This window comes from Danio rerio, chromosome 9, assembly GCF_049306965.1.
Source record: "Danio rerio strain Tuebingen ecotype United States chromosome 9, GRCz12tu, whole genome shotgun sequence".
Taxonomy (NCBI): Eukaryota; Metazoa; Chordata; class Actinopteri; order Cypriniformes; family Danionidae; genus Danio; species Danio rerio.
The window spans coordinates 3,976,862-3,991,504 of NC_133184.1; the positions used below are offsets into that span (position 1 = coordinate 3,976,862).

At 36.7% G+C, this 14,643-nt stretch overlaps 1 protein-coding gene across 5 annotated transcripts in view; it reads right to left on the reverse strand.

Annotated features, from left to right (window-relative positions):
* ubr3 (ubiquitin protein ligase E3 component n-recognin 3) overlaps window positions 1–14,643 on the reverse strand; it is a 119,203-nt gene that overhangs the window by 69,278 nt on the left and 35,282 nt on the right. For all 5 annotated transcript variants that reach the window (NM_001423758.1, XM_017357738.4, XM_021478824.3 and 2 more), the window contains one exon: window positions 13,955–14,051. In NM_001423758.1, coding sequence (NP_001410687.1) covers window positions 13,955–14,051 — 97 coding nt within the window. The remainder of the gene's footprint in view (window positions 1–13,954; window positions 14,052–14,643) is intronic.

The window sequence follows — 14,643 nt, forward strand, 5'->3', positions numbered from 1 at the left end:
TAAACTCTAACCCTCTGATCGTATATTTCATTGTCGAATAAACTACTTACAGGCGTCATAACTGCTATAGGACCTTACCCTGCTAAACTGCTTGACCCCCGTTAATTGCTGCTTGCAGCTATATTTAGGGGGTCAAGCGCGAAGCGCTGAAACCCTATTGTTTTTGTTAAGATTTTTATTAGGGGGTCAAGCGCGAAGCGCTGAAACCCTATTGTATTTGTAAGGATTTTTATTATTATTATTCTGCCGAAGTCACTATTGCCCAGGCCAAACCGTACGTCCGAGAGAGCTGAAACTTGGCCAGATGGTAGTACTCCGGTACACTACATTCTCACTGAAGATCAGCCAAATCGGCCCATAGGTGGCGCTATTGCGCCAAAACCCATTATTTTGGCCGCCATTTGTACACCGTTTGTCGTAGACTCAAAAAAATTACATATTTGGAATCCTTGGGTCAGCCCGAACAAAAGTGGAGTGACCCAGATTTTCTCTACGGTGGACCGTTTTCCCGCTACATCGCGATTTGTCCGAAACCTACTTTTGCGAACTAGTCCTAGGTTTTTTGCCCAATCTGAACCAAACCAGCTCTGAAATGTTCTCTGGACACTGAATATCAATAATTATCAAAAAAAAGTTGACATTTTTATTCTCGCACGAAACAGTACACAACAATGTTCGATGCTAATTGAAGCTAATTGCTAATTTTAGCTATAACTTTTGAAAGGAATGAGATATCATCACCAAACTTGGTACACATATGTGTAAGCTTAATTTGATGTGACAGTGCAAAACCCGTGGACTTTGGCCTCATGGTGGCGCTATAAAGTTTAAATAACATAAAAAGTACTCTAACATTACAGCCATTAGTCAGATCAGCTTGAAATTTGGCATGCAGTGTCTTTGACCAAGTTGTCATAACATACTATAAGGACATTGGCATATCTCAAAAAACATGGCCGCCATTGGCCAATTAAAATTGAGCAGCCATTTAACAGGGTTAACGATGAGTGATCGGAACGAAACTCGCTGGGCATGTTCAACTCATGGTCCTAGAGATCTGTAAGAATTTTGAAAGAAATCGGCCACTAGGGGGCGATATTACATATTTTTAGTGCGTAATGGGTTGTGTATTACACAACCTTTTGCGCAACCACACAAAATACATATCATATGATAGACCTGCTCATACCGAATAGTTTGACACTCAAACCACAGCTGTCACTTACACCGTTCGTTAAATATTCCTCAATATAGGAAAAACCTACTTTTGCGAACTAGTCCCTGGTTTTTCACTCAATCGCGACGAAACCAGTGTTGTTGGAATCTCTGGACTGTGTAGATCAATAATTATCAAAAAAAAGTTGAACTTTTCACTTTGGCTAGCTGTAACAGGCTAATTTACAAAAGGGGCGTGTCCACACAAATCTACATGCCTGTAAACCAATAAGGAAAACTCACAACATCACAGAAATTGGTGAACACATGTGGCATATCAACGAGATAAAACTTGCAAAATTTTGTGACGATCAAACCATAGGTGGCGCTATAATAGCAAAAATAGTCTTTAAATAATGCTAAATCGCTTAAAAATAAAGTAAATTTGCTTCATTTACATACTATTTCACAAAAAACACTTAATCTACATATCATATGATAGGCCTGCTCATACCGAACAGTTTGACACTCAAACCACTGCTGTCACTTACACCGTTCGGTAAATATTCCTCAATATAGAAAAAACCTACTTTTGCGAACTAGTCCCTGGTTTTTCACTCAATCGCGACAAAACCAGTGTTGTTGGAATCTCTGGACTGTGTAGATCAATAATTATCAAAAAAAAGTTGAACTTTTCTCTTTGGCTAGCTGTAACAGGCTAATTTACAAAAGAGGCGTGTCCACACGAACCTACATGCCTGTAAACCAATAAGGAATACTCAAAACATCACAGAAATTGGTGAGCACATGTGACATATCAATGTGAAGAAACATGCAAAATTTTGTGAAGATCAAACTATAGGTGGCGCTACAATAGCAAAAATAGTCTTTAAATAATGCTAAATTGCTTAAAAATAAAGTAAATTTGCTTCATTTACACACTATTTCACAAAAAACACTTAATCTACATATCATATGATAGGTCTGCTCATACTGAACAGTTTGACACTAAAACCACTGCTGTCACTCACACCGTTCATTAAAAAACCATCAATATAAACAAAACCTACTTTTGCGAACTAGTCCCTGGTTTTTAACTCAATCGCAACGAAACCAGTGTTGTATGAACCTCTGGACTGAGTAGATCAATAATTATCAAAAAAAAGTTGAACTTTCCATTTTAGATAGCTGTAACAGGCTCATTTACAAAAGGGGCGTGTCTACACGAACCTACATGCCTGTAAACCAATAAGGAAAACCGAAAACATCACAGAAATAGGTGAGCAGATGTGGCATATCAATGTGAATAAACTTGCAAGATTTTGTGGAAATTGGGCAATAGGTGGCGCTATAATAGTGGAAATGGTTCTAAAATATGCTAAAATGGCTTAAAAATGCAGTAAATGTTCTTCATTTACACACTTTTCACTGAAATGATTTACAAGTTATTTTTTTTTTGTCCATCTTGGATGTTTAAAGGTCTCAAAAACACATATTTTCAATAGTCTATAATTTTAGCCACTATAACAGACTTTTAACTGTCACCTACCATTTCTAACCACTAGATGTCACAACAAGACCACTTATTTATTGTTCAAAACATTTGCATACCTTTGTTGCTTTACATTTTTTGAGTTTAAAGTCAGGGAAATTGCATTTAGGATCATTCTGAATCACATTTTGACCTGATGTAAACACTGTTATGTATTAAACATCTAATTTGGTCCCAGTTAACCTCTTCATAATAATTCTAATAGGTAAAACTGGTTCTATGATTAAACACCTTGTTTTAAAACATATGTAAAGAAAATCACAACTGTGGCTTCTAGATGGCAGTAACAGACCACTTATTGTTTATTTTACTGCTCTATAGCAAAGAATGTAATGTAATGTTATGTAATGCATTCTGAATCCCAAACTGACATGGCATGAACACAGTTAATGCATTTAAGATCAAATTTAGTCAAAGCTTGTCACACTTTTTACTCTGTAGATTTTTAATTATTTTAATAAAATACAAAATTTTAATTTTATATAGTTAGAACATGCTCAATTATAGAAGGGATATGTTTATGCACACCTAAATGGCTGTAATCACATAAATAAATTACACCGTGGCCACTAGATGGCAGTATGAGATCACTAATAGCTTATTCACTGCTCTTTTGTCATTTTTATTAAGAAGAGCTAAAATAGCCATAACTCATGAAGGAATTAAAATATCTTCACCAAACTTGTTACACATATGCAAGAGGTCAGTCTAAGGTCATAGCATAAAACTCGTAGATAATGGCCACATGATGGCGCTATACATTGTAAAATCACTGTATCTGAGTAACCATTTATCTGATTAACTTAAAATTTGACATGCCGTGTCTTTGTCTAAGGTGCCATGACTCGATCTCCACATTATATCATAGGGCTGCTTATACTGGTCACTTTGACATAAAAGCGGTCACTCGAAATTTTCCAATATGAAAAAACTGAAATTGCTTTTCTGGAGTGTTTTATCAAACATTTGTTAGCTCAATCTATAAACTCTAACACTCTAATCGTATATTTCATTGTTGAATAAACTACTTACAGGCGTCCTAACTGCTATATAACCATACCCTACTAAACTGCTTGACCCCCGTTAATTGCTGCTTGCAGCTATATTTATTATTATTATTATTATTATTCTGCCGAAGTCACTATTGCCCAGACCAAACCGTAAGGCCGAGAGAGCTGAAACTTGGCCAGATCGTAGTACCCCGGTACACTACGTTCTGGCCAAAGATCAGCCAAATCAGACCATAGGTGGCGCTATGGCGCCAAAAACCCACTTTTTGGACATTTTTGGCCGCTATACGTTCACCGTTTCTCGTAGACTCAAAAACTTTACATTTTTTGAATCCCTGGGTTAACCCGAACAAAAGTGTATTGCAGAAATTTTTGCTCTACGACGCTCCGTTTTCCCGCTACATTGCAATTTATCCGAAACCTACTTTTGCGAACTAGTCCTAGGTTTTTCACTTAATCTAAACCAAACCAGCTCTCAAATGTTCTCTAGACACTGAATATCAATAATTATCAAAAAAAAGTTGAAATTTTTATTCTCACTCGAAACAGTACACAACAATGTTCGATGCTAATTGAAGCTAAATGCTAAATGGAGCTATAACTTTTGATCGAAATGAGATATCATCACCAAACTTGGTACAAACATGTATAAGCTCAATTTGATGTGACAGTGCGAAAACAGCGGACTTTGGCCACATGGTGGCGCTATAAAGCTTAAAAACCATAAAATGACCCTAACCTTACAACCGTTAGTCCGATCAGCTTGAAATTTGTCATGCAGTGTCTTTGACCAGTTTGCCATAACATATTATAAGGACAAAGGCACATCTCCAAAAACATGGCCGCCATTAGCCAATTAAAATTGTGCAGCCATTTAGCAAGGTTAACGATCAGCGATCGGAACGAAACTCCCTGGGCATGTTCGACTCATGGTCCTAGAGGTCTGTAAGAATTTTGAAAGAAATCGGCCACTAGGGGGCGATTTTACGCAGTTTTAAGGTGTATTGGGTTGTGTATCACACAACCTTTTGCAAAACCACACAAAATACATATCATATGATAGGCCTGCTCCTACCGAACAGTTTGACACTAAAACCACTGCTGTCACTTGCACCGTTTGTTAAATATTCATCAACATATGATAAATCTACTTTTGCGAACTAGTCCCTGGTTTTTCACTCAATTGCAACGAAACCAGTGTTGTTAGAATCTCTGGACTGTGTAGATAAATAATTATCAAAAAAAAGTTGAACTTTTCACTTTGACTAGCTGTAACAGGCTAATTTACAAAAGGGGCGTGTCCACACAAACCTACATGCCTGTAAACCAATAAGGAAAGCCCAAAACATCACAGAAATTGGTGAGCACATGTGGCATATCAACGAGATGAAACTTGCAAAATTTTGTGAAGATTAAGCCATAGGTGGCGCTATAATAGCAAAAATAGTCTTAAAAACATGCCAAATGGCTTAAAAATAAAGTAAATGTGCTTCATTTAAACACTATTTCACAAATACACTTATTCTACATATCATATGATAGGTCTGCTCATACTGAACAGTTTGACACTATAACAATTGCTGTCACTCACACCGATCTTTAAAAAACCATCAATATAAACAAAACCTACTTTTGCGAACTAGTCCCTGGTTTTTCACTCAATCGCGACGAAACCAGTGTTGTTGGAATCTCTGGACTGTGTAGATCAATAATTATCGAAAAAAAGTTGAACTTTTCACTTTGGCTAGCTGTAACAGGCTAATTTACAAAAGGGGCTTGTCCACACGAACCTACATGCCTGTAAACCAATAAGGAAAGCTCAAAACATCACAGAAATTGGAGAACACATGTGGCATATCAACGAGATAAAACTTGCAAAATTTTGTGAAGATCAAACCATAGGTGGCGCTATAATAGAAAAAATACTCTTTAAATAATGCTAAATCACTTAAAAATAAAGTAAATTTGCTTCATTTACATACTATTTCACAAAAAACGCTAAATCTACATATCATATGATAGGTCTGCTCATACTGAACAGTTTGAGACTAAAACCACTGCTGTTACTCAAACTGTTCATTAAAAAACCATCAATATAAACAAAACCTACTTTTGCGAACTAGTCCCTGGTTTTTAACTCAATCGCAACGAAACCAGTGTTGTATGAACCTCTGGACTAAGTAGATCAATAATTATCAAAAAAAAGTTGAACTTTCCATTTTAGATAGCTGTAACAGGCTCATTAACAAAAGGGGCGTGTCTACACGAACCTACATGCCTGTAAACTAATAAGGAAAACCGAAAACATCACAGAAATTGGTGAGCAGATGTGGCATATCAATGTGAATAAACATGCAAAATCTTGTGGAGATTGGGCAATAGGTGGCGCTATAATAGTGGAAATGGTTCTAAAAACATGCTAAAATGGCTTAAAAATGAAGTAAATGTGCTTCATTTACACACTTATCACTGAAATGATTTATAAGGTTTTTTTTGTCCATCTTGGATGTTTAAAGGTCTCAAAAACACATATTTTCAATATTCTATCATTTTAGCCACTATAACACAGACATTTAACTGTCACCTACCATTTCTAACCACTAGATGTCACAACAAGACCACTTATTTATTGTTCAAAACATTTGCATTCCTTTGTTGTTTTACATTTTTTGAGTTTAAAGTCAGGGAAATTGCATTTAGGATCATTCTGAATCACATTTTGACCTGATGTAAACACTGTTATGCATTAAACATCTAATTTGGTCCCAGTTAACCTCTCCATAATAATTCTAATAGGTAAAACTGGTTCTATGATTAAACACCTTGTTTTAAAACATATGTAAAGAAAATCACAACTGTGGCTTCTAGATGGCAGTAACAGACCACCTATTGTTTATTTTACTGCTCTATAGCAAAGAATGTGATGTAATGTTATGTAATGCATTCTGAATCCCAAACTGACATGGCATGAACACAGTTAATGCATTTAAGATCAAATTTAGTTAAAGCTTTTCACACTTTTTACTCTGTAGATTTTTAATTATTTTAATAAAATACAAATTTTTCATTTAATATAGTTAGAACATGCTCAATTATAGAAGGGATATGTTTATGCACACCTAAATGGCTGTAATCACATAAATAAATTACACTGTGGCCACTAGATGGCAGTAGGAGATCACTAATAGCTTATTCACTGCTCTTTTGTCATTTTTATTAAGAAGAGCTAAAATAGCCATAACTCATGAATGAATTAAAATATCTTCACCAAACTTGTTACACATATGCAAGAGGTCAGTCTAAGGTCATAGCATAAAACTCGTAGACATTGGCCACATGGTGGCGCTATACATTGTAAAATCACTGTATCTGAGTAACCATTTATCTGATTAACTTAAAATTTGACATGTTGTGTCTTTGTCTAAGGTGCCATGACTCGATCTACACATTATATCATAGGGCTGCTTATAATGGTCACTTTGACATAAAAGCGGTCACTCGAAATGATCATAAGAAATTTGTCTATATGTAAAAACTGAAGTTGCATTTCTGGAGTGTTTAATCAAACATTTGTTAGCTCAATCTATAAACTCTAACACTCTAATCGTATATTTTATTGTCGAATGAACTACTTACAGGCGTCCTAACTGCTATATGACCTTACCCTGCTAAACTGCTTGACCCCCGTTAATTGCTGCTTGCAGCTATATTTTTATTTTTGCATTTTTAAAATCTATTATAAAGTGGGCCTCGGAACAGAGAAAACGCACTGCGTTTAATTACATGCTCATTGTCTTTAAAATGTCAACATTTATTTTATCTAGTAGTATTTTCAATGGATTTTCAGGGATCAGCAGCTGCTCCTGACGGCATCTGTGTTTAAATGACTTTATCTTCTTTTACGTTTGATCAACTAAATTAACGTTGAAGTCTATTTAACTGATTTTTTTTTAGATTAAATGACATTATCGACTGATAATCACATAAACCTGTCACCGAAAGTTTTAACGATGGATGAAAAACACATGCTGTGGATATAGCAAAGAGATTTGAAGTGGGACTGCGCAGTCCAAGTGGTGTGACGTCAAAGTACCAAACTTTTCATTCATTCATTCATTCATTCATTCATTTTCTTGTCGGCTAAGTCCCTTTATTAATCCAGGGGTCGCCACAGCGGAATGAACCGCCAACTTATCCAGCAAGTTTTTACGCAGTGGATGCCCTTCCAGCCGCAACCCATCTCTGGGAAAGTCACCAAACATATAACATAATAATATTTAATAACTGATGTTATACACTAGTAGATCTGCAATGCTGTGAATCTTACATCTTCTAGGCGTGCATTTCAAGTGATCTGATCAAGTGACGTCAAAACACTTCAATAAAAACAACCAGATTTTTTTCCTCCATTAAAAGGTTGAAATTCTTGCCTTAACCAACACCACCACTTTTAGATCTTCCAGAAATAATAATAATCCAAAAAAAAATTCAATTCAGTATATGTAAAGGAGTGCAACTTCCCCATCCATTCATTAATATATCTAGTATTTTTAATAAAAAAATAAATAAAAACAAGCAAACGTAAGATGTAAATTAAAAATAATCAAGCAACCTCCACTAGACTACTTGCAAGTTTATTTTTGTGTGTGTGTGTGTTTATCATCAAACTTTTAGTAATATGGTTGTCAGATTTATTTTCTTTCATTTTCTGAATATATAGTTATTTTCCTATACAGTTTTATTTATTTATTTTCAGTGTTAGCTAAATGTTAAGTATAGATGAGAAATTGTATTAACTTAAAATACAAATGAGTACATTTAATGCACTGCTGATCTTACAATCCAACAGGAATGCCGCTGACACAACGCAAATATAACTGCAGAAAACAAAGTGTGCTTGAGAGAAATACTCTAGCTGTGACAGACTTGAACGCAGCTGGCCTGCTTTAAAGACATCATTGACTCCATTAGCATTGAAAGGAACAGGGAATATAAAATACTTTGTCCTCCTGACAGGCAATCCATCATCCGGCAGCCGACACAAGCACAACCAAAACATATTCACTAACTGACACAGCCAATGTCACATACTGTGTGTTCCACTGAAAACCACTAACACGTCATCTCTCATTCAGGCGCTCGCTGATTTTGAGGATTTTGCTGCAAGCTAATATCATTTAACAGACCACTACTTTAAATAATATCATTTAGGGCAGGGGTTCCCAAACTTTTCAGCACGCGACCCCTAAAATAACAATGCCAGTGACTCGCGACCCCCAATATCCTCTGAGGTGGTTATAAATACAGAAAACTTGCATGCAATGGCGCACACACACACACACCAATAGACCAAAGTCTATTCTTCGTTTAATTTTTTAAATGTATTTCAGTGCTTTAAATGGGCCAGAAAGTTTAACCTGGTATTATAAAATCAATCTGCTGCATCTGACGCTATTGCTGTCTTTAATAATGTATTTACCCCAGGGGTCGCAATCCAATAGTACAAGTATATAAGCTACTATAGTAACTATAAACGGCTGTTTTTTTCTCTTCAGTTGGTTATGGATAAAATATGGTAATTCTTATGGTCTAATAATAATGATAAGTAGATTTTTGGAAATCACCAGGCGACCCCCCTCAGGGCTCGAAATGAACCTTTTTGCTTGGTAGCATCGGTGCTCCTAACTTTAAAAATGTAGGCGCATCAGCCAAAATTTAGTCGCACCCACCAATTATGAGCACCGTTACTACAAGTTTTATACAAACAGATTTATTGTATTTGAAATCAACACCAATAAAACTAACAAGCAAAAAATAATAATAATATAAATATGCGTGCGTGCGTGAGGAAAATATCTCAACGAAATCCCGTGATCACAAGAAAATAGATTTTTATAACATAACTGAGTGACCAAAGCATACACGGAGCACTCACCGGCCCTGCACACACTGCTTGAATGAATCTGTTAACGGTATAACTCTGCTGTTCTCACAAGTGCTGTCTGATATTGCACTGATTCTTTTGACATATACTGTACCTTATTATATGCATACTTCATGTTAATAGCCATACCGGCCTTTTCATGAGTAGCGATATTAATTAACTCAGTGTAAGCCCGTTTGCGATGGTGTACGTGATGTTAAATTTGACATACAGCTGCTTTCGTGCTAGATGTGGCAAACAGTTACCTGAAAACTCTATCCCACTGACTTTTTATAGCAGACTTGAAGCCAACAGAAGTCTTCTACTCTTGGAAAAGTGTAGATGGTGGATTAACATTCAGCACATAATCACCATTAAGATGTGTCATTATTTGTAACTAGATGGTTTCTAAAACTAAATCTGTCCGCGTTATCTTCAATCTCATCTTTAGCGCTTTAGTTTTCCGCGGTAGTAGCTCTCTGTCATCCGAAGCCAGAAGGCGCTGACTGAGTGATTGACAGCTGATATTAACCAATCATTCGCGTTCAGTGTTAGAGCAGTGGGCCAATAAGAAGAGCGCAAAGCCGGGGCAAGCATTACGGACTTGGCTTTGTTTACTGCAGCAAGATGACATGACAACTGTTTTAAACCATTCCTGAGCGCTGCGTTTCCCATTCCAAGTGCAGACAAAGAGCTTAGAGATGCATTCCGCGTGAATGTCTCCCGAATCCGCGCATGTGGTGAACATTTTGCAGTAAAACTGGTCGCACACAACAATTTTAAGCACTCGCAGAAATGCTCCCAAATATATTTTAAGGTCGCATAGATAAAATTTCGGTCGCATATGCGACCAAAATGATCGCAATTTCGAGCCCTGGCCCCTTCATTGTTCCGCGACCCCTCGAGGGGTCCCAACCCCCACTTTGAGAACCACTGATCTAGGGGACAGAATATGTCATCAAGTCAATGTGACATCAAAAACTACATTCCTTTGTTGCTGGCATCACTTACATAGTAAATAATGCAGACAATCCAAACAACTCCTTCATGTTGTCTCAACACAAATCGATTAAGTTAACTCAATAAAACTAGGGTCACCGTGCAGACAGATGCCCTTTCCATGACGCAAATCTGCATCTATTGTGAAGTGAATTTCGCATGCCAATGAAGCAATTTTGACCATATGGACGTAATATCCGTGACGTCACCCATAGGTTTCTGAACACTGAAAAAGAAGCCACAAGTAGGCTCGGCCAACTGTCGCCATTTTGTTCGCGCGTCATCGCACCCTCGACGGGATTCCAAACAAGGGCAAAGACGCAGAGAGTGAGAGGAGCTACAGACACCTGCTGGCATTTAGCTTGGACCTGGTTCAGACACACTTTACTTTGGGAGAACGCTTAATACTTTATCACCTGTGACTCGTTTGTATTCTGACCACTTGTGCTTGGTTGTACACTATATCAATAAAGTGTTCAGACTTTTAAAAACCCTGCTGTACACCTTGAGCCACTAAGCATTGCTCTTATGACGTTTTTCAACAGGAGGAAAAAGCGAATTACTTCCAAAGACTTCAGATATAGTCTGTGTTAGTTAATGTAAGACTATTGATGAAATCCAGCATAACACTTCAAATGACGGTTCTAGAGCCTACAGCTGATCAATCAGTCAGATTCTGGAGTGCATTACAGCTCTAAATATAAACGATAAATGATCTAAAATAAAACAAATACATTTATAGAGATGGTATATAAGTATATACCTTTACTCACATGGGAAACGGAGGCCACATGAATGGTTTGTGAGCACAATTAAGTGCACACAGCATGCCATATCATCTGATAATTGTAGGAAACAAGTCCAAAAGGCAACTGACTATGTAAAGCCACACAAAACAAAACAGAAATAGGATAAATATATTGAGTTCAGTGGCTAAACTGCTGGAGTCAGCTGAGGTGAAGTGACGGCGACCAGCGAGACCTAGCTGTCACTCAAGTGGCCACGCCTTTAATTATGCAAACTTAATATTACCTAATATAAAGGAAACGCATGAGTTATAAAAAAAATCACCCCCTCACAGTTGTCATGAAGGGTAATATCAGTTATATGAACCAAAATCATTCTTTGTACCTGGCTGTAAACACCTTTTTTCTGCTGTGAAGTTGGCCATTCTAACAGTGGGCTCAATTGAAACTTGCTCTATAATGGAGCCAGGACTAGCGGAATTTCGATGAATTGCAGTTTCAGTTACTTCCGGCTTCCGGAGGTTGCCGTTTGATTTTGACGCACGAATGAAGCAAGTAAACTCAAAATGTTCATGCGTCTATTTACGCACAAATATCACAAAGTCGCATCTGGTGTGAACACCCCATTAAGGAGCTGTGTAAAAAAAGGCAGAGGTGGCAGATTTGTACAGGATTAAAATCACAAATGTATGTCTGAGGACAGAAACTTCTCTGAAGTCACCTGGTAAAACTAGACCAGTCTGTAAAATGTTTTGAATTATTAAACATGCGTCAGATACAACACATTTCAAGTCAACAAAGATAAATATGCATCTAGCGATTTAAAGATCGGAAACATCTGTTTAACAGAGATGCATTTATGTGGCCAAATGTAAATAGATCCATTGTTATAAATACGATAGCGATTCAATCAGAGAAAAATTGGTTCCTGATGTTTTTCACTGCTGCAAAAAAGAAAATCCTCAAGTGGCTGATAAATACAAGGAAACGAGTTAACAGACTATCTTTTCCTGGTAAAGGTTGCAGCTTGACTGTGAATCTGTATTTGGAGGTGTGATGTACTGATACTCATGACATGACTATAATTGGTTATAAAAAAAATTCAGGTTTACATTCCTTCCGAAATGCTTTTTTCAGAACAGGAAAAGGAGTGACCCTGAACATAATTCCCTCTATCACACAGCGACCCTCAAACCCAAGGTCTACGGTGTGGAATATCTAGCAATTTCATTCGCTTTCTCTCAGTCTGGTTTCAGGATGATCAATGGCCACTTCCCAGAGAAATCCCACCTCAGAATCAAGATTTTTTCCCCCAGCAACTTTACTTTATTAACCAATGGGGTACATGCACACAGACTTTCAATTGTCAGCCAGCCAGCCAGCCAGCCCCAGGACTTCTAGTAGACTGTCTTACATTTACAAAATTGCCATGTTTAAGATCAGCCAGCAGCTAGCTCTCTGCGACTCTCACGTGGTCGCCCACTGAAGCCAAGCAGGGCTGCGCCAGGTCAGTACCTGGATGGGAGACCACATGGGAAAGCAATAGTTGCTCCTGGAAGGGGTGTTAGTGAGGCCAGCAGGGGTGCCCAACTGGCGGTCTTTGTGGGTCCTAATACCTCAGTATAGTAACGAGGACTCTATACTGCTTTGTAGGTGCCGTCTTTCGGATGAGACATTAATCTGAGGTTCTGAGGTCATTAAAAATCTCAGGATGTCCTTCGATAAAGAGTAGAGGTTTCACCCCGGCATCCTGACCAAATTTGTCATGATGATCATTGCGATTGTCCTGTGATGGGTTCACAACTAAAGCAAAAACACCCCAGCAACCTAAAGTTTCCTAGCTTTCCATAGGAAAATACGTTCTGCGTTACATTTAAATTGTTCAACTCATCCATCAACTACATGGAAATGAAAATTCTTCGATACAATAGCTTTTAAGACTGCCTGACATCAAGCATCAGTCATTGTATGTCCAACAAACTGCCCGTCAGCTACACTTGAGTTTTGCATTCCTTCACGTTATCAATTACCATTAATCTTAAAATCAAATTTTGACATTGTCACACAGAATCATCCAAAGGTAATTTTTTATAATGCATTTAAGCAATCTTAAGTATTTTGCCCAATGAATCCAAAATTTTTTGTTCGTAATTTTCACATTTTAAAAAATTAATTCGACCTCTCGTTGAGTCAATCGTATTGACAAACTGCCTGCGAATCTTTCGTCCATCATAAAAATTCAAATCAGATACGATTTTTTCAAATTTTCGCATCCGAAAAAGCCTTGAAGCTGTTTTGTTAGTTCACAGATGTTTTGGTAGTTCCGAGCCACTGTACGAACAAAAGGAAAAATACAGAACGCAGTCACCAGCACAGATCACTTCATGATAAGCACAGTGCATACATGAATATAAAGACAGAATATGGCGAATACATTTCAGACTTCAGTGTACATAAAGCTTTAGACTTCAAGCAATCCTTTGTGAAAATTGGTGTGAAACAGTAGATGTTCAGTGTTATACAGTGAATTTGAGATTATGTGGATGTCTGGAGGATTTTAGAGACTTACAATGCTGAGTATCGATCCATGGCCGACTGCACGTCTCTGCGGTAAACGGTGCGTAGAATCACCATTATAGGGTCAAACTCTTTTTCCCAAACCTCCGCTTGAAAACACAAACACACACAAAAAAAATAAATACATGCTGGCTGTGAATTTTGAAAAAAAAAATAATAATAATATATATATATATATATATATATATATATATATATATATATATATATATATATATATATATATATATATAAATAAATATATATAAAAAAAAATATATATATAATATATATATATATATATATATATATATATATATATATATATACATACATACATACATACACATACATACATATTAGCCTCCCTTTAAATTTATTTATTTATTTTTTTTATATTTCTCAAATAATGTTTAACAGTGGAAGGAATTTTTCACAGTATGTTCGATAATATTTTTTCTTCTGGAGAAAGTCCTATTTGTTTTATTTTGGCAAGAATAAAAGCAGTTTTTAATTTTTTAAACATCCTTTTAGGACAATGATATTAGCCCCTTTAAGCTAAAATCTTTTTTTAATAATTCTGACCTCAACTGTATGTTTTTTACATTCAGAAAACACCCTCAGTCTGCCACCATGTGGAGAGAGCTGAGCACTACACTTAAAGGCATAGTTCACTCAAAAATGTCAAGTCATTTACTCATC